Genomic DNA, 21,420 nt, shown 5'->3' with positions numbered 1-21,420 from the left:
ACACAACATGCCATGTACGGTAAATCTTTGCAGTGGGAGAAGCATAAGGAGCGACTGACAGTCTGACAGGGCAGAAAACTGCAGATAGCAATAGCATGGCTGCACTGAGAGAGAGTTAGACAAGAGAGCAGGCGATCTCAGTTGGTGGGTGGTATATGGACAGACAGGTGTATAATTGCATGGTAGGTTTCGAGAGAAGCAGGAGAGATATTTCTATGTGGAAAAATAGGGGTATGCCAGACTTCAGAGTTTTTATCTGAGGATGTGAAAAGGCTGGAAATGGAAATGAGAAAATCCAAATAAGGTCAAGTAGGATTCAGACAAGGCTCTCACTTTTTGGGCTTATTAGAATCTTTCTAAACCTTTGAGGTTTTCTCATTTATATAGATCACTCATCAAGTTTATATGTGGGTAGTGTGACTGATGGGAGCTACTGAAAAATCTAAGAGAGCTGATTTTCACCTGCATTTGCAATGGACTATAACTTAGACTTAAAGCCATCTGATAAAGTTACCTCTTTTGTTTTGGGGTTTTCTGGCTGTGAATACAATTTGACTGCTTGGCACTACTCCACAGAGGAGTCTTTATAATGCTCACTATTATCCGATGACATGGTGCATGACATAGCAGCTCAAATACCCTTCTGTTTTTTTCTTCATCCAGTAGCAACTGTTTGCAAAGCTAATCCTGTTGAGACACCTTATTTGATTCATGTGACCTATCACGCTCTTGCTGGTGTTTCTGACCTAATTGATAAGCGTTAAGAAAGGTAGCACTATGATGAAGAGATTTATGTCAAATTAAAATGTGTTTTTTATTATCGTTGCCTGTTGCCTTGTAATTTAATTTTATAGACTGTTCTGACACCTTTAAAATGAAAAGCTTTGCCCTGTTTTGTATGAGAAATTAATATATTCTTTCTGGATCACGTGGTTTGGTTTGGTAGTATGCTAAATCTTACTAGTATTGGCTCAAAGTACAGAAGTCAAATTCACATGTACAGTAGAACCTCAGAGTTACGAACACCAGAGTTACAATTGACCAATCAACCACACACCTCATTTGGAACAGGAAGTATGCAATCAGGCAGCAGAGACCAAAAAACAACAACAACCAAAAAAGCGAATACTGTACAGTACTGCGTTAAATGTAAACTACTAAAAGGAAAAGTTTTAAAAAAAGATTTGACAAGGTAAGAAAACTGTTTCTGTGCTCGTTTCATTTACCTTAAGATGGTTAAAAGCAGCATTTTTCTTCTGCATAGTAAAGTTTCAAAGCTGTATTAAGTCAATGTTGGGTTGAAAGAACAACCATAACATTTTGTTCACAGTTACGAACAACCTCCATTCCCGAGGTGTTCATAACTCTGAGGTTCTACTGCATAATATATTTCACAGAATTAAAGACCTACAGTACCTGGCTGCAAGAGATCTTGGAATGATAATAGTAATTCTTGTCCACTCCTCAAAGTCTCCTGTGTAATACATGGATGGCTCACTCAGCTCTCGGGAATTTCCTTCACATCCTTTGATTCCAGGAGATGCAGGATAACAGCCGTCTTTCACAAGTGACCAGAACAGGCCAGCATCATGGGAATATTGAAGGAGAACTGGAGCAGAACTACTGTACTGATTAGTGCAACCGATGTTCAGCTGTAAGAAATATGATAAAAGCAGAGTAGAGTTGATGAGGTGTAGTGACCTGCAGTTTTGTTTTTGATTATCAACTGCACCTAATCTGTAATTTTAAAATTTGTGAGGCAGAGTTCCTATCAAATATAGAAACCCAAAGACAATCAGGTTTCAGAGTAGCAGCTGTGTTAGTCTGTATCCGCAAAAAGAACAGGAGTACTTGTGGCACCTTAGAGACTAACAAATTTAAAGACAATCAGAGACCGGTATGTTTTGGGATCTATTTCATACATGAGGCATTCCTCAATAAAAATCTTTGCTGCATCTTTGTTGAGGTTGCTGGGCACATAAAATGTGATGCTTGAAAGTGGATTTTATGCACATAATACATATTAGGTATAACACTGTATTTGTATTTCTGCAATAAAGGACACAGACAGCAAGTATTATTGGACTAGTATTCTGTTGCTTGTGTTCTATTCCTCTCTCTTATAAATGAAAGCATAGGTTCTTAGAAGTCCTTAAACAAGTTGTAGCACTGAGTCAGGCTGAAGAGTACATATTACATATCTTATGATGACGAAGGCAGTACAACAATATTACCAATCCCAAACATTCAAAAATCACGCATCGGGCTCCAAAAAATTATGAGATTGGTTTAAAAATCATAATATTTTTACATAAATCCATGACTCCAGTTGATGGAATTGAAAGAACACCACCAAATATCATGAGATTTGCAATCAAATTGCAAGAGTTGGTATAAGAACCTTTACAGAATAGAAAAGAATGCACACTGAAAGTCACTGTATCCTTCTTCTTCTTCATAAAAGGCGTATTCTGGATCCTTTATTCACATGAATCATCTCAGGCCTGATTGTCCATGACCCTTGTGCAAGTGGATAGGTGGGAAAGGTGCAAGAAACCTTCCTTACCCTATGCAAGAGGCTAGGATAGTCATAATCTCTCTGCATAGCTGGCCACAGAGAGGAGAATATACTGTAGGTTAATGCAGCCTGCACATTCCACTTGCACTTCTGGAAGCACCAGCAGGATTTGCGTCCCCTGAGACACAATCCTTCCAAACGGTCCAAATACCACCCAATGCTCAGGGATACAGCCACATGCCACAGTCTAGTCCATTGATTCCAGATGGATTATGTATGTGAGCAAGAGGTGTAGGATCAGTCCTCAATATATAAGCAGCTTGATTAAACTGAAACAGCGCCACCAGTTCATGTGAAATAAGAACGTGCATTAGACAAATTTCAACTACCACTTTCAGTTTTCAAATTATTACAAGTGTAATATTGGAAAAACTCATATTAGCTTTCATTATTGACCTATAGAAATTCTACATGACAATGCCAAAACATTTATGACAAATTATGATAAATGTGACTGTGCTTGGGTTTACTAGGCAAAATTATCCCCTATACTGGTATTGACAATGGAAATGCCACAAGTTCTCCAGGCACCTCAGTTACAAAGAACACTCCCTGTTTTATAAAGTACTTCCTCTGTAAAGCCTGTGCAATACAATGGCAATGGGGATGTTGGGGAACTAATGGAGAGGAGTTTCATTCCGGAGGTCAGTCAGGGACAGGAAGGAAGGTGTTGTATGAACCTCACCTCTCCTTCCAAAATAATAGGTGGAGGGTGGGAGACCTCTAGAACATGCCAAAGATGGAACAGAAGGACCTTTCGCAACAAAGTAGTTCTCAAGAAGAGGCGTTCCCAGCTATAGCTAGTTAAATTATTCATTGCAAGAAAAAATGTCTGTGAAATGTTGCCATTTTTGTCAAATAAGGCCATATAGAAAAGTCCTATAAAATTTCACAGGGATAAAATTAATAGGGTTCTGCAGAAATTACTCTAAAGCCTATAAAACAGAAAATGCTAGCCCTTCTGTAGATCTGTGAACCATCCTACATAGAATTCTATAGAAGGGATATGGTTCTCTATTATATTCTATGTGCTTATGCAATAAGGAAGTTATGCCTAAATAAGATGTTTCATTATCTCACCAATTCTATCCCGACCATTCATAGGTGATGGCAATGGAGAGAATAGGTTTCTAATTTTTGCTAGAGCAAAAAATACTAAATCCAAAAAGAAAGAAAGGTTGAATTATGCTAAGCAGAAATCGCTCAGCTATTTCACAAGGATGTATAATTATTATGCATGGGGGGAAGACGTACAATTTTACCTATATATCAATAACTTTTGGACTACAAGTGATCACAGACACTTAAAACCACTGGGCCCAATCTAAGCAAAGTCTATGACGGAGTGCTCATCTTACTTTTAACACTCCACTGCAAATGCCTGACAATCTACTGGAAGCAGGTAGTAATACATACCACATCCAGACTGTAATTATTACTGTCTCTATTTCCTTTATTAGAAAAAGAACACGAGTAGCTTCTATGGTTAATTTTAATACTGTGTAAAACACAACATTTAAGACCTGATTCCGGAAAGCACTTAAACATATGATTCAAGTAAAGCATAGCAATGGAACGTAAGCAGGTTGAAGTTAATCACCTACTTAATTGATTTCCTAATCTATACACACATAAAAGGAAGAGGTATTACTGCTTCAACAGAGACTTTTTTTGTTTCTTAGTTTATGTTACTTTGCTAAAAGTTTCAAGGATGGAAAGCATTTTAAATAGTAAGTCTGCTTTATTTAGACTACACATCATGCTTGGATCCCTGCTGAGTATAACACCTACAGAACAATGATTTTGTCACTCAAGTAGAAAAAGTGTCAAAATGTGATTAGCATATTATTCTGGTGAAATTGTATTTACATATTTAAGTGTTTTTTGTTTTACAAAATAGTCTGAGGCATAACACAACGGACACTGATTTATGTAATGTACTGTAGTCCTCAGATGGTATAGCATTTTATCACAGAACTTCTAAATGGGATGAGATTATTTTACAAATTTCCTTATTCTAGCCAACTTTCCTATTTATATAACTGTGGGAATTATATTGAAAAGCTGCCTGTAAACATCTGATCTCTTTAATAATTCTGTTTGTAAATTATTCAGTATCTGTATCCACCAATTATGTAAGGACCATGTATTTGTGGCTAGCTCATTAAAATTGCATTGCAACCGACCCCCAGAATTCACCAATGGGATTTCATTATAAACTCAATAAAATTTTGATTAGGGTTCAGAAACAACAGCTTGTCAAAGCAAATACACTTCCTTTTGAGTTTATATTCTGATGTACTGTCACAGCAAAGACAATTTTGTAAGCCCTTTAAAGAAGAGAATACTAATTGGAGCCTATATTCACTGCCACAATAAAAGTAAATTATTTGAAAAACCCACATTGGAGTATAGAACAGCTTGTAAATTCTTAAATACTTTCAAGTATAAAAAAATGTACTCATGCCACTTGGAAGCTTTGTAGTCACTGGGTACCAAATGGGATACATTCTCTTTCCATACCCCACTGCAGTAGCATTTCCTGATACTGAATGGAATATAATGACAGTCATTTCAAGTAATCACTTCAGAGGCTTATTAAGATATAACAAATTTTTAAAATTTATTTTGGTGAAACAGACAAAGCTTTCCTGTTCTATGGTTGTTATCCTTTTCTTTCAGAAAGCAGGGTCTTGTTAATAGAGTACAACAACATACTTATGTCCTCTGCATCTTTTACACAGGCAGAAATGGGAAGGATGTTTTGCAACCTTTAATCTCACAAGTAGTTCTTACTCATATGAGCAGTCCTGTTAAGATCACTACGATTGCTTGGGTGAGTAAGAGATATTTACATGAGAAAGGGTTGCAGGATCAACCCACTACACCTCAACCTCAATTGGAGAGATCTGAAATAAAAGAATACCTTGAACTGCAGGACATATCCAGGTTTCAGTGTTAAATCCCGAGTCACAGCAAATCGATCTCCATCTGATTTACCAAATATCATTGCTGATGGGGTGGCAGAACAGAAACTTTCATTTTTGGTCATCCCTTCATTAGCCAACATCAGCCACACACTGAGCTGGTTCATAGGGTAATCAAATGCTGGCTTCTCATAAAAGTTCTGGCAGAAATGAAAGAGACATCAAACATCACCACCACACTGTATGGAATAACAATGAAATAACTTTTAAACACTCTTTTCTATCTTGATGCATGTAAATCATTTAGCACCAGGATAGGTGCTATCTATAGGTGCTATCTATTATGAGAAGGATTATACAAGTACCTAGACAGACAAGGATATACCTGCAAATACTTCAGTTTTCTTTAAAAGCAATCAGTAAATTCCAAGAAAACTCTATTAAATCTCCTGCTTCATTAAGGTACCTATTTACCGGCATTGCTTATTACCTGTGGTAAAGTTGGGTTAATGACAGGAATGATCTGCTTCTGCTTTTCTGACAAAATGATGATATCATCAATGGCCCATTGGTCATAGCCTTCCCCCGAAAATACTGGCTGCCACCAGCGGAATCTAGTACAAGGAGTCTTTGCAGCAGCCGGAAGCTCAAGATAGACAAATCTAAAAGACAAGATTTTAGCAGAACTTTATAGAACACTCAGTTCTTAAAGAGACATATGAAACACTGTAGACCAGACGGTGGAGGCCAGAAAAGGTAAAATCTGTTTTACAGGTGGGAATCATTAGAAATCTTCCAAATCCTTGGATATCAGCTCCCCATCTGTAAAATGGGGATAATGATACATCCTTTGTCTGTCTTGCCTAGCACAAGGGGGCCTTGATCTCAGAAGGGCTTGTAAGAAGCTATTGTAATAAAAACAATAAATAACAATAATTTAGAAAGCTATCATTGAAAGCAGGATTCTGTTTCATAACAATTCTCCATAGCAATATCAGAAGACCATTTCATCAAATCAGGCATTCTCTTTTTGGTGACATCCTTACACCAAGTATCTTTCTGATACGTATAGGAATAAGAATAACAGTAACACAAAGAGTTATTTTATGTTCTATTTGAATAAACTTCATTAAGTATCATTGTCTTGGACATATTAGAAGTATGTCTTATGGGTAAACATAGACTACTTTAGTCCAAACAATGTCATACTTTGAACTAATTAATCAGGATACACATTTTGGCTGGTTCTTCATTGAATACAACAGGATTTTCAAATGTTCTCTGTTTAGTACATATTAAAGGAATGAATCCTATTTTGTGAGTTATTTTTAACACATTAATTGAAATCTAAATTAGAAATAAGTTTTAATGGTCTCTCTTTTGACAACTCAGGAAATCCTCCCATACATTACCCATTGTGGGTGTTTTGTAATTTATTGCGTCTTTGTTATTAGTAAGCCCCTAACTTCTATGGTGATAGCAGGTATAAATGTCGATAAAATAAGTAATAAAACAATAATACTTGATGTCATATGACCGAAATAGGGTTATCAGAGTAACGTACTGATATAATTGAAATTTCATCTATCCTTCCATATTAACTATTTGTAACATTGCAGGTGGAGCTGGTTGTGATGCCTATAGTTAAGGTTGCCCTACATTTTCCATTATAAGACCCAATTTTCAGGTGCATATAACTTTGCTAAACTTTAACCATTCAGACTGAAATTTTCCATGCTGGGTGACTGCCTCAAACTGAACTTTTTGAGGGAAATTTCAGCAAAAAATGGTTCAGCCATTTCTGAGAATGAGGTTAGGGAAATACATTTTTGCATATGTTAAATATCCTTATAACTATTTCAATGAGCAGCTCTAACACGTCCATGCTTTGGAGCAGGAACTTGAAATTTGGCAACAGGTCAGAGAAGCCAAGAATCAGAGGGATGTTTGAAAATCCAACTACATTTTGCTGACTTATAACACTTTGAAAGTCACCGTTCAAAATTGCTCAGTAGAGGTTTGCAAGAGGCTGGTAGCTAAATTCTCTGTACATTCCCTCTGCACTGAGCACGTGCCAACTAGGTCTTTCCCTGCAACTGCTCCTCCTGCCTGCTATGGGCTGCTGTGGCACCAGGCACCAGATTGGACAGTGGTGAGACTCAGAGCTCCCTTTGCTATTGCCCAGGAAGCATGGAGAAGAAGGAAGAAGCAACCTGACTTGAATGTAAAGGAGCAGAGGTTGGTAGGAGGTGACTGGGCCAGAAGGGGACAGATGGGATGGAGGAGAGAATACAGGGGCAGAAGTGCATATAACTACTAGAGAACATTCCTCTCCAGAACCTGAAACCTAAGCAGAGCTGGCTGGGAAATGGAAATCCCTTCCCATGCAAAATTTTGCATTTTTTAAAAAAATTTTCACCCTGAATCATGACAAAAAGTCAAAACGGTAACATTTTTCATGGGAACTTTTGGCTTCCTTGTTGCCCACCTTGTTGGCTCTTGTTTTCACTGTAGTGAGATTGACAAGAGTCTTCCAGCCCAACTGCCAGAGTGGCAGACAAGCCAGGGTGGTCAGCTACTCTCCAGCTCCAGAGCCAGAGGAGTAGAGTGCATGAAGCACTCAGCCTTTCTGCCTCTCACCACTATCTCTTGGAGCCAGGGAGGCAGAGTCATGGCACTCAGCCTCGCAGTCCTTCTGGAAGGCTTTGATAAGAGCCTTCCAGGCGAGCAGCTGGGGAGCCGTCATTTTGACATTTTCTATGGAAAATGAAAAATTTTAAGCAAAATTAAAATTTTCCCATGGAAATTTTCAATTTCGCAAAAAGGGCATTTTCCATGGAAAAATGATTCTGACAAAAATTCTTGACCAGTTCTAGTCCTAAGTTACTTAGGTGCATTTGAAAATTTTACCCTCAATTCTTCCGTGCCTCAGTTTACCATCTATAAAAATGGGATAATTGTATTTACCTACCTCACAAGGGTGTTGTGAAGCTAAATACATTAAAGACTGTGAAGAGTTATTACGGTAACAGAAGCAAAATAAGTACCTAAGATAGATAGATGTAATTAAAGTAACCTGAATTCTGGCATTTCCTAATTTTGGAGTGTTTAACTTTGCATCTTTAATGTTCTTTTAATGTAGTTTTTTGCATGTAATATCAATACATATTCATCAGAGCTGAAACCAGAGATAAAAGGAAACAACAAATTTCTGCACCTCATTTTGGACAAGTTCTATATTTTTCTGTTAATTTTGTATATGTATTAGTAGTGATCTGGTCATGTTGCACATTGGATTGAATAATTGGACACTTTTATTTTTCACTAGTTTTTCTTTACGGTCCATCTTTATTAGATTTTTTCCATTCCTAGTCAAAGTACTTTACTATTGAAGCCTGGAAGAGTTTTCTTGTAATGGATTTTACGCATTATGACTTACAGTGTTTTTGTTTTGCCTTTTAATAAATTGAGAGAGAGATTTTTTAAAAAGTCTTATATGATATGGCTTTAGTTTGAACCAATATCTTACCTAGGTTTGCTGAAGTCAGAGAAGTACATTTCTGCGAGTAGGTGCCAAGTGATACCTCCATTGTTGCTGTACTGCAACAGCACACCTTCCTCTCTGTTGTCTGGTTTATTGCATGAAGAGCTCTCCCCACCTATCTGAATGTAAAACTGGATGAAATCTGCCCAGGTGGTGTCCAAATCCCAGCTCATCAATTGCCTTTTTCCGTCCTGTAGTACAGAGGCACATGAAAAGAAAATAAATATACTCAGATTGTTAATCATCCCGCTAAGACACTTTTACTGAAAATGTCTAAATGTCAAACACAGTTGTATATGGAAAATTATGTACATGTCTAGAGCAATAATCTTTTGTAAATTGATTTATGAACCAAATTAAGTTCTTGAAATTCTGCAGCCAATTGCAGATTTTATTGACTTTAAAACTTTTTTTAATATGTAAAAAATCCCTTGATCCTCACAAAATTAAATTAAAACCCAGTGATATTGTTTCGCCTTGAGATATATAAGCTTTTCTGACATAATATGGAGCCCTCACATGAGGAAAGTCTACCTGGAATGAGGAGGTGGTGGGGTAAGATGACTGCAACAGCAACTCTGCTGTGGGGTCCAAAACTGGCTAGCATGGTACCAAAATTGGATTATGCTAGCCAGGGAGGGAGCATAGCCAGGGTGGAGGGAAGGGCTGATATTTCCCTGGGAGCCTCCATGGCAACTTCCTTCAGTGACTGAGCTGGAATTGAAAGCTGTCCTGATCAAGCTGAACCTCTGAGGGGGGAAGACATGTAAACACACACTCTTCTGAGGGTGTACCAGTCCTGGATAACTCAGAGTCCGTCAAGTATTAGAGGGGTAGCCGTGTTAGTCTGGATCTGTAAAAGTGGCAAAGAGTCCTGTAACACCTTATAGACTAACAGACGTATTGGAGCATAAGCTTTCGTGGGTGAATACCCACTTTGTCGGACGCGTGTAGTGGAAATGACAGTCTGGACCTATACATAGGATGCTTCCGCTGATGTGCACAGGCAGAAATTGTGGAAAAACAACATTGCATGCCTCATAACCTAATTCGTGCAGAACGCAGTGCCATCCACAGCCTCATAAACAACCCTGACGTTATAATCAAAGAGGCTGATAAAGGAGGTGCTGTTGTTATCATGAACTGGTCTGACTACCAAAAGGAGGCTGCCAGACAACTCTCCAATACCAAATTCTACAGGCCACTTTCCTCAGATCCCACTGAGGAATACACTAAGAAACTGCACCATCTACTCAGGACGCTCCCTATACTAACACAAGAACAAATCAACATACCCTTAAAGCCCCGACTGGGGTTATTCTATCTACTACCCAAGATCCACAAACCCGGAAATCCTGGACGCCCCATCATCTTGGGCATCGGCACTCTCACTGAAGGACTGTCCAGATATGTGGACTCTCTACTCAGACCCTATGCCACCAGTACTCCCAGCTATCTCCGTGACACCACTGATTTCCTGAGAAAACTTCAATGCATTGGTGATCTTCCAGAAAACACCATCCTAGCCACCATGGATGTAGAGGCTCTCTACACAAACGTCCCACACACAGATGGAATACAAGCTGTCAGGAACAGTATCCCTGATGATGCCACAGCACAACTGGTTGCTGAGCTCTGTGACTTTATCCTCACGCACAGTTATTTCAAATGTGGTGACAATATATACCTCCAGACCAGTGGCACTGCTATGGGCACCTGCATGGCTCCACAATATGCCAACATTTTTATGGCTGACCTGGAATGATGCTTCCTCAGCTCTCGTCCACTCACGCCCCTTCTCTACCTATGCTACATTGATGACATCATCATCTGGACCTATGGGAAGGAAACCCTGGAAGAATTCCACCACGATTTCAATAGCTTCCACCCCACCATCAACCTCAGCCTGGACCAATCTACACGGGAGGTCCACTTCCTAGACACCACGGTGCAAATAAGTGACGGTCATGTTAACATCCTACACCAAAAACCCACTGACTGCTATGCCTACCTTCATGCCTCCAGCTTCCATTCTGGACACACCACACGATCCATTGTCTACAGCCAAGCGCTGAGGTACAACCGCATTTGCTCCAACCCCTCAGACAGAGACCAACACCTACAAGATCTTCACCAAGCATTCTCAAAACTACGATACCCACATGAGGAAATAAGGAAACAGATCAACAGAGCCAGATGTGTACCCAGAAGCCTCCTGCTGCAAGACAAGCCCAAGAAAGAAACCAACAGAACTCCACTGGCCATCACATACAGTCTTCAGCTAAAACCTCTCTAATGCATCATCAGTGATCTACAACTCATCCTGGACAATGATCCCTCACTTTCACAGGCCTTGGGAGGCAGGCCAGACCTCACCCACAGACAACCCGCCAACCTGAAGCATATTCTTACCAGCAACTACACACCACACCATAGTAACTCTAACTCAGGAACCAATCCATGCAACAAACCTCAATGCCAACTCTGCCCACATATCTATACCAGCGACACCATCACAGGACCTAACCAGATCAGCCACACCATCACCGGTTCATTCACCTGCATGTCCACCAATGTAATATTTGCCAGCAATGCCCCTCTGCTATGTACATCCGCCAAATTGGACAGTCCCTACGTAAAAGGATAAATGGACATAAATCAGATATTAGGAATGGCAATATACAAAAACCTGTAGGAGAACACTTCTATCTCCCTGGACACACAATAGCAGATTTAAAGGTAGCCATCCTGCAGCAAAAAAACTTCAGGACCAGACTTCAAAGAGAAACTGCTGAGCTTCTGTTCATTTGCAAATTTGACACCATCAGCTCAGGATTAAACAAAGACTGTGAACGGCTCGCCAACTACAAAAGCAGTTTCCCCTCTCTTGTTGTTCACACCTCAGCTGCTAAAAGAGGGCCTCATCCTCCCTGATTGAACTAACCTCATTATCCCTAGCCTGATTCTTGTTTGCATATTTATACCTGCCTCTAGAAATTTCCACTACACACATCTGAGGAAGTGGGTATTCATTCTTGAAAGCTCAGGGTCTGTGCGCAATGTACGTCATCCCCTGAACTAGAAGGGGTGAATCAAGCTTCATGTGAAGAACTGAGATACTATTTCAGATAGGTTTGCTGTACTTCTCATACATATAACATAAAATCCATTCTACCAATAGAATAATCAGCTACAGAATTAGGTTAATTAAAACAGGCCTTCAGTTACGCAACGTCACAAAGGAAATGCAAGGGACTAATTGAAAGAGTTCCATGATGAAAACATGCCTACAACTGATTAAAATGAGATATAAAAGATAAACAAGGAGTCAGCAGAACAAAGCCAAAATTAATCCAGAAATGAGAGACTGATAATGGCAGTAAACATTAGAAGTTCAAATACAAAGTGGCTATTTGAACAAATACAAAGAAATAGCAACACATGTGTATGTGCTCTAAAAACAACACACAAATGTCAGCCAATGATTACAAATAATTTATTATAACATCTATCACCATGGCAGCGAGGCGCATTGAACACAGAACATCTAAACACAAATTAAATAAGTCACCTTCAATTATGGCACTCAGACTGCTGCTACTGAAAAAATAAATGCTAACCTAACCCTTAGAGATCAATAGAAAGAAGCCAAGAATTTCTAAATGAGATTTTCACCCTTCCTAAGCAGAAATAAGAAGAAAAATAATAAAAGAGAACCCCAGATCATAGCAGGTTAATTCTAATTTAGCAAATTACTTTGAGAAACTTGGCTTGAGAAAATGAGCCAGAAGGAGGAACATCTAATAGAGAAGACAATTATATAAAAAATCCAATTATCACAATTAGCTAGTTATACTGATTGGTCTATTATGAAATTTTCAGTACTGCATTGCATTTCCAGGAGACTTGGCTGTACACATATACATAGGTGCTAGAACTGGGAGTACTGGGGGTGCTGCCACACCCCCTGGCTTGAAGTGGTTTCCATTATATACAGGGTTTACACTTTGGTTCAATGGCTCTCAGCATCCCCATTATAAAAATTGTTCCAGCACCCCTGCAAGTATATAGGAGTTCTGAAAATTATTTGATGGGATAGATTTTTGTAAATGAGATAAACAACATACAATTACACAGCTTAACATATTAGCTTATTCCTCTGGGTCTGATCCAACTTATAGTGTCTGCAGTGGCAATTGGATCAGGCTCGTAAAAGGAAACCACATAACTATGCGTATAGTTTTCCTTTCTGTAATTAAAATTAGATATTACAGCAATGTAAGAAGAAAAGTAGATCTGTGACCACAAAGCTGTTCTCCTAATCTTACATTTGGTTATAAAAGTATCTTTTTGCTTTCATCTGATTACATATTATTGATCTGCAGATTTCCTAATTTTCTCTTTGTTTCATGTTATTTTTGTGTGTGAGTGAGCCAACTGAGTCATGCAAACAAAGCATCTGATAAGAGCTAACCAAGCATTTTCCAGAAAGCTGGAGGAGTAACATATCTGTATTTTCACCAGCTCCAGTTCTTTGACTTCACAAAAAGTTGCATGCCTTGAGGGTGTAGGGAAAGAACTAGCCTCTGAAAGAAAGACTACTGCCCTTGTTTAGGAAAAAGAATGAAAGAATAGTCACTAATGGGAGTTGTAAGTTACTTGAAAGAATATACAGCATATATACAAATCCTATTATAAACAATAGCAGGATTAATATGCAAATTTCTCAGGTACATCACTGATCCTTTAGTTCCTCCCATTACACATGGTATTTCTTAGGTGAACAATCAATGTCTGCATTCCCAATCCTTTTTGTCTGTAAAAAGACTAACTTGGCTTTGTTCTGCACATGTATCCATATTTTTGTCTAATTTGCATTTACGTACTGCATGTCATCTACTCTTGTATCACTTTCTAACACACACCACCAATCTCCTTCTTTGTTGCCGTACAACCATATTAGGTTCCATTTAAAGATATATGTAAAGTGTTTCTAATTTACCCAACTCTTGGGTGTACCTTGTTGAAATAGAGTGATGATCCAGAAGAAATGACCCCACAGCCTTGTTCAGGTTTTACAATTTCTCCCCCAATAACTTCCTGCCATTCAGTCTTCAAACCATTTGGGTTCTCAAAATCAGACATTACAGTTGAAGGGAAGGAAGTCTCAGGGTGACATTCAGTGCCCTGATACCCTGGATCACACCTGGAGAGAAGCATAAAGACACCAGGCTCCTAAAGATACATACATATTCTACTTGATGTTATCCACAATTACTTTAAAACAATGCAGCAGCCCTTCTAAGTTAGATGTGAAATAATCAGACTCCCTGGAATCACAAGTTCAGGTCCTGGCGTGGTCAGTTCAGCCCTTCTGAAACAGATACACAGAAGCTACTATGTATGTAGATCTTTTTAATCAGACAAAAACGTAATGGCTATTCTGTTCCCAGGGGTATTAAGGGCCAAATTTCCAAACAGGCCTGCACACTTCTGTACATCTTCCGACCTGTGTATTCCACAATCCCTGATTTGCCTGGGCACACTCCTACATATGAGTGTGCAAACTGGAGGGTGTATTAGCAAACTGCAATTGGAGCATATACAAGTTGTCCACTCACAGAAGGGACCATGAACTGTTAAAAATCTGTCCTTACAAAAAGTTTTATGGGATATTTAAGAACAGGGGTTTGTCCTAGTGACGATGATCAAAACTTCCCCTCCACTTACAGTTACGTAGTGTTGCTGTCTCTCTTCCACCAAAGATGGTTACATTTTAGTGGTTAGTTATACCTGCATTTATTTAGTCAAAACACTCTTTTGGGATGGAAGGTAAATGAATGATACCATGGGGAGAGAAAGTCAATGGCATTTGGGTTACTAACGTGCATTTGTGATTTAGAAAATCTCTCCTGTAATGACCTATCTTGTGTGGACATGTACCACAGCTCAACTCTGCGTCTTAGGTTCTAGAATATTAACAACTATCAGAGATTTTCTTCCTGCTCACATGGCAGGAGTATTTACTTTTGGTGTAGATGGATCTTAGTTGTATCCCTGCTGTCCCTGTGAAGTTCTGGCCATGACGTGGAGCACCACTTTGCAGTGTCCAAGTGGTCTTGAAATTTGTTAGTCGACTATACTTTTCTATGTTTTTACAATGCAGATAAACATTAATTGGTTATGTTTTTTCTATATCCACCACCTACATAATTTTTAAAAATACCATCATATCTTCTCTCTCTAGCTATTTTAAAACATGCCAATCACTGTGGTATCTAGATGATCTTGAGGCCAGTAGACACTAGCCAAGTCCCTGGTGTAAGTCACAGAAGCCTAAAGACAGCTCAGTGTGATCCTGGCTGCCAAATAGTACCCACCCGGGGTCCACTCTGACAATATGGGATCAGCTGGTCACAGCAGTGCCCTGGTCATATCCCCTATGCCTGGGACAGGATGGTGATGCTGGAGTAGATGCAGTTATAATGGTCCTTACACCACTGACGGATCCCTCCACAGCCTGGATCCACCAGGTATATGCCTGCTTTGCTTTTGGGGACTGGAGCACTTGTTGGCTTTTGTTCTGGCCATAATGGTTTAACAAACACATTATTTCATTTATTTATTTAGATTTTAAACGATTGAAAGATACATCTCCAAAACTCTAGGTGACCTAACATCCTTATAACACAATACATAAAATCCCAGCAGCATTCAGAGTCACCATTTCCAGAGGAACTGGGAAACGTGCAATACCTGCATATGCCATGGTCGCACCAGCCGTGTCCATTACACATATTTGAACATTGCTGTCCAATGTAGATGTTGTCTAAAGCCCATTCATCTTGGACTGTGTAGTAGCACTGACTCCAACGGAAACGTGTAGCACTGGACCTGAAAATTAATAACAAAATTGTTTTATTTGTAATGCTTTACACAACTCTCTGCAAGAGGCTAGAATGCAACAAAGCAGAAATACAGAATAAACTAGTTCTACAGTTCTACTTGTAAGAGATTGACACAACCAAACATAGATTTTGATAAACTAATTTTCTAGGTAGAAGCACCCTTATGTGCAGGAGAAAATGAGGGACAATCCAATTATTCATGACGTTTCTGAGGAATGTTACAGAGATGCTTCAAATGCTTTATGCTTAACAGAAACATGAAGTTTAAAAACTTCATGAAGAGGAGCAAACTTCTATTCAGTAACATTCTGTGAGCATGAGAAGACATAAAACTAGAATTTCTGTATGTTATTTCCAGTCACTAACAGTTGTGTCATTTTTACTGTACACAAAAGTTTCACTTTGTTGAGACAATATTACAAGAATTTATGATCTGGTTATTGACATTTTAATCAGTTTTTAGAGGCAGACATGTTTTACACAATATATTTTTGCTTTTATTTTAATATTTTTTAAATGACCCCCTGTTGGCTAGGCACTCAAATGAAATCCAAACCCTGTAATTTCATGCCATGTGTTAAAGGTGTAACATTCCCCACCCATAACCCAGGTTTTGTGGTGGTTGTAGTTTCTGTCGTGCTGGTAATCAGACTTCTCCACTTCAGCCATTTCTGAGACCAAGGCTAGAGAAAAATACATAGCTTTGGCCATATTAAAACAAAAGAAAAGAAAACAAAAAATATCAAAAGAATGTTACTAAGGTTGCAAAGTCAAGAGCTAAAAAGAAGAAATGCCAGAATTAAGTATGCCTGTGCCCCTGTATACATGTATGCAGTATGACATCATCTTTAACAATATGATCATATACCTTTTTACCCTCAGGACCCTTGCCTCATTTAGTGCTCAGGATGGACCTCCCTTGGGGATGAATCAGGATTATGTTAAAGCAAGCTGTTGTCCATAGGACCCCTAGCTCATTTGTTCCTGAAGTTGGTAGATGTGGAGAGAATGAGGCAGGGGAATGTAGGGAGAGAAAGGAGGGTCTCATGGCTGAATGCTGTCCTAGAGAATTGGATTCTGCCCCTACTTTTGCCAAAGAATTCCTGTGTAATATTAAGCAAATCACTACACCAAACTTTTCCCAGGTGGCCACTAAGTGAGAGTTCCTCATTTTGTAGGTGACAGCCTGAGACCCTGGGCCTGATTTGTAGAAGTGATGAGCACAGAGCTGTGCTTGAAAATAAAAAGTACTATATGATGCTAAGTACTCTGAAAAGTCAGATCCCAGGCATCTCAAATGGGACACCCAAAATTAATGGATATATTTTACCATCATCTCTGTGTGTCTGAGCTCCCAATCTGTAAAATGGTGTTAATATTCCACCATCTCAGAGGAGGGGTTTGTGAAAATAAATTAATTAATGTTTGTGAAGCCCTTGGATACTATACTGATGAGCTCCACAGCAAAGTCTCTCAGGAAATTAACAATTGTGTCTTCAAAGTAGAGTCTGAATAGTGTGCTGTAAATAAGACAGAGGACACATATTGAACAATGAGGCTAAAACAAAATATTGAATAGCTGCTGATTAGTGGAGCACCGTGCTTCGTGAACACTGAATGAAGCAGGGGATCTGTGGAAAAATAATATGTGATTATGTAATTAAAGACTGTCTCATAATGTATACGCATAAGGGAGCTAAAGTAAGATTGCTCAGGCATCCTTAATTTTGGCATTTCTTAACTTTTGTGCGCTTCACTTTGCAACCTGAATAATGTTGTTTTAACATATTTTTACTTTGATTTGATATATAATAGTGAGAACCACAGAAATCCACCCACAACTGAACAATAAAGTGAAGGCTTCTTTTGCATAGGAAGACCTCACTTTCTTAAAGATGTTTAAAGGTGATAGAGCTATAGCCAGACATATCAAAATGTCTACGCACTTGTGGGGAAGTGTATGTATCCCGATACTCAAAAAATGAACAAAGCAACAAGGTTAAACAATTCAAATTTGGGAATCTTAGTACATTCTGGGAGTTTATTTGAGCATTTAAGTCAGGGATGGGCAAACTATGCCCCAGAGGCCACATCTGACCCTCCAGACGTTTTTATCCGGCCCTCGAGCTCCTGCTGGGGAATGGGGTCTGAGGCTTGCCCTGCTCTAGTGCTCCAGCTGGGGAACAGGATTGGGGATTTGCCCTGCTCCACGTGGCTCCTGGAAGCAGCGGCATGTCCCCACTCTGGCTCTTACACGTAGGGGCAGCCAGGAGGCTCCACACGCTGTCCACACCCCAAGTGCTGACCCCGCAGTTCCCATTGGCCGGGAACCATGGCCAATGGGAGCTGCAGGGGCAGTGCCTGCGGACAGGGCAGCATGCAGAGCCACCTGGCTGCTCCTCCACGTAGGAGCCAGAGGGGGGACATGCCACTGCTTCTGGGAGCTGCTTGACGTAAGTGCCTCCTGGAGCCTGAACCCCTGACCCTCTACCCACCCCAACCCCCTGCCCCAGCCCTGATCCTCCTCCCGCACTCCAAACCCCTCTGTCCCAGCCTGGAGCAATCTCCTGAACCCCCTAATGCTTCATCCCCAGCCCCACCTCAGAGCCTGCACCCCCAGCCTGGAGTCCCCTCCCACACCCTGAACTCCTCATTTATGGCCCCACTCCAGAGCCTGCACCCCCAGCCAGATCCCTCATCCCCTCCCGCACCCCAAAGCCCAATTTCATGAGCATTCATGGCCCGCCATACAATTTCCATACCCAGATGTGGCGCTTGGGCCAAAAAGTTTGCCCACCCCTGATTTAAGTGATAGTTAGAATTTGGTTTAAAGCCTTCAGCTAAAGGTTTCTGTTCACCTTTAATGCTGTAGGCACTGCTTTTTCACCCAAATGAACCATTTCCCCCCCCCCATTCTCAGTAACTACTTTTTATCAAAAATATAGTGAGAGTTTTACAGTATATAGAGTTAAAGCACCTGGGCAGGTTTGCAGATTAAATATTCCTTCAGGATATGATGTATTGACAAGTTACATCATAATAGCTATGAATGATCCATTAATGCCTATCACTTCATTTAATCCACAGAATAAAGACTCCCTAAGTACATACAGACACAACTGTCCATAAACATTCCGAGTTAGCTTTTACTGTTTATTTTGCCGGTGACCTGAAGATAATGTGCCATTGACTCCTTCCATCCCCACCCAAAATCCTTTAAATTTTTAGAACTGTGTTTCTAAAATTCATTGAAGTATATCAAGGAACACTAAAGCTCATTGAACAATGGTGCTCCTCAAGGTACCTTAATCATTTGCACTTCATTGAGATCACAATTTGTAATTCCACAAGAAGAACCATAACAATCGGTATTCGCTCTTATTGCATTCAAAGAAATAAAAAACCCACTGACCACAAGGAGGAATATTTTTTGTAAAAGACTGTTTTTAAATGCACTGAGAGATTATTTAACTCATATTGTGGTTCCAAGTTACTGGAGTAGAAGCATTATCTCTACATTCCCTTGCTTTTAAACGATGATCATTGCTTCACAAAACTCAATTATGCAGCACTAGAAACTGTGGGGGACATTTTCAAAGGCATTTAAGCACCTAACTTCCACTGCATGTTTTCTATTATGTAAGTAGTAAGCATGAGTCCTAGACACAGTTTCCTGTAGCAAAAAAATCTAGAAGGTATAGAATAAAAGGCATTTCCTGATTTCCCCCAGTTGTCCTGATTGGCTGCCCATGGTGCACAGCCCGGGGATACCATGACACACAGGGCTGAGAGGTGGAAGCAAAGAGATTTTACACCATCAGGCTCTCAACTGCTCTGCACAAGTGACAGGACCAGCAGACCCACTGGTAACAATTTACATCTCTTTTTGTGCAGAGTGTTGTGCAATGTACGGAATGCGGAATTTAAAAGTTCATCCACATTTTATGTGGCAGCACTGCAGAGATGCTGCATCCGGCCATGCACTGCACAGCACTGTAGCCGGGACTAATGGACTGTGCAGGAGATCCTTTGCAACTTGCCAACAGTGACAGACCAATAGGGGCCACTGCATTGCCTGCAAACAGAGGTGACCATTCCCACAAGAAGAAGCCTCTCCTCCAGACATATCTTCCTGGATATGAAACTGTTTCAGTGACCTGCCTTGTGCTTCTGAATGTGGAGTAGGATTTATGCCAACTGCAATGTGGAGTTTGAGTACTGAGCAAGAGTAATGGAAGTGCATACATAGTCTCTATTCTTAACATGGTGTGCTAGGCTATAGCCGCAACTCCAGTAACTATTAAAGAGTGTTGTGGCTAAAACTTGGTGCATTGACTTGAAAGGAAGTCCTTTCATTTAGCAATGGCATGAGATTTGTTTCTCATATTTACAGGTAGTAAGTGTATTGAGTTGAACTTTTTAGACCAACAGAAATGTGGCCAAAATCTTACCATAAAGAGCTTATGTGAAAACAGCTTGATCATTTTGTCAGAAACTGAGAAACGGATGGTCAGGCCTAGTGGTTGAAGTAGCAGTGGTCAGGCCTAGTGGTCAGGCCGGGGACCAGAGACACAGTCAGAGCAGAAATCAAGAATAGGATTGAAACAAGGCTGGTGCAGGATTAGGTGCAGTCTGTCAGAACCACAAAGTGGCAGGGGATACTCCCAGCGAGATAGTGATATTGAACAGACTGAGTGGATGCTCTCATTGGGAACCTATATCCCTGGCTTTTGGGTCACCTGGTTAGACTGGCACCTGTGGACTGCCTGAGCCCCGGTTGATGTGGAAACCTCAGGTAATCAGGCTCAGGGATGACTAATTAGCTCAGCAGCACTTATTGGGTTCAGGCTGACAGTACTAATCAGGCTCAGAGATAACCCATTACATTTCCTCCCCTCCCCCCATTCAAAAGATGTCTACCAGAGGTCTTTGGACCAGGCTTATAAGGGTGTAATTGATAGAATTCTCAAAGTGGATCTGGTGCATGTATGTTTTCAATGGGCTCCCACAAACGATCAGCTGGACCATCACCCTCCCAATCAACAAGGTGCATGAGCTTTCCTCAGAGAATTTTGGAATCCAAAATTTGCTTCACCAGGTACTCCTCATGCCCCTGGGCCATGATGGGTGGAGGTGATGGTTGTTCTCATCTGGGCAAGGAGTTGTTGATGTGCTTTTTCAGCAAGGAGATATGGAATACTGGCTGCATTTTCATCACCTTAGACAGCTGGAGTTTGAAGACCACAGGGTTGATCTTTTGGAGGACCCGGAATGGGCTAAGATATCGATAATCCAACTTCCTTGAAGGCAGAGTAGAGTCAAGGTATTGTGTTGAGAGCCATATTTTATCCCCAACTGTGATTTGAGGGGTTGCTCGCTCATGAAGGTCAGCGAAACACTTTTAATCTTTTTGGGCTGAATCTAGATGGGTTTTCAATTTTTCCTGGATGCAGTGATGGTGTT

At 40.1% G+C, this 21,420-nt stretch overlaps 1 protein-coding gene across 1 annotated transcript in view; it reads right to left on the bottom strand.

Annotated features, from left to right (window-relative positions):
* Positions 1 to 21,420, bottom strand: part of RELN (reelin) — a 451,858-nt gene that overhangs the window by 95,857 nt on the left and 334,581 nt on the right. Inside the window, exons 23-28 of the mRNA XM_084611658.1 lie at positions 15,806 to 15,943; positions 14,069 to 14,255; positions 9,035 to 9,240; positions 5,996 to 6,167; positions 5,505 to 5,705; positions 1,417 to 1,652 (exon numbers count right to left, since the gene is read on the bottom strand). Of these exons, the coding sequence (XP_084467784.1) occupies positions 1,417 to 1,652; positions 5,505 to 5,705; positions 5,996 to 6,167; positions 9,035 to 9,240; positions 14,069 to 14,255; positions 15,806 to 15,943 (1,140 nt within the window). The remainder of the gene's footprint in view (positions 1 to 1,416; positions 1,653 to 5,504; positions 5,706 to 5,995; positions 6,168 to 9,034; positions 9,241 to 14,068; positions 14,256 to 15,805; positions 15,944 to 21,420) is intronic.

The sequence above is a fragment of the Lepidochelys olivacea genome (genome assembly GCF_965140295.1).
Source record: "Lepidochelys olivacea isolate rLepOli2 genome assembly, chromosome: 1".
Lineage (NCBI taxonomy): Eukaryota > Metazoa > Chordata > Testudines > Cheloniidae > Lepidochelys > Lepidochelys olivacea.
Note: the sequence above shows the minus strand (reverse complement) of the source record. Positions and strands in the feature narration are given on the sequence as shown.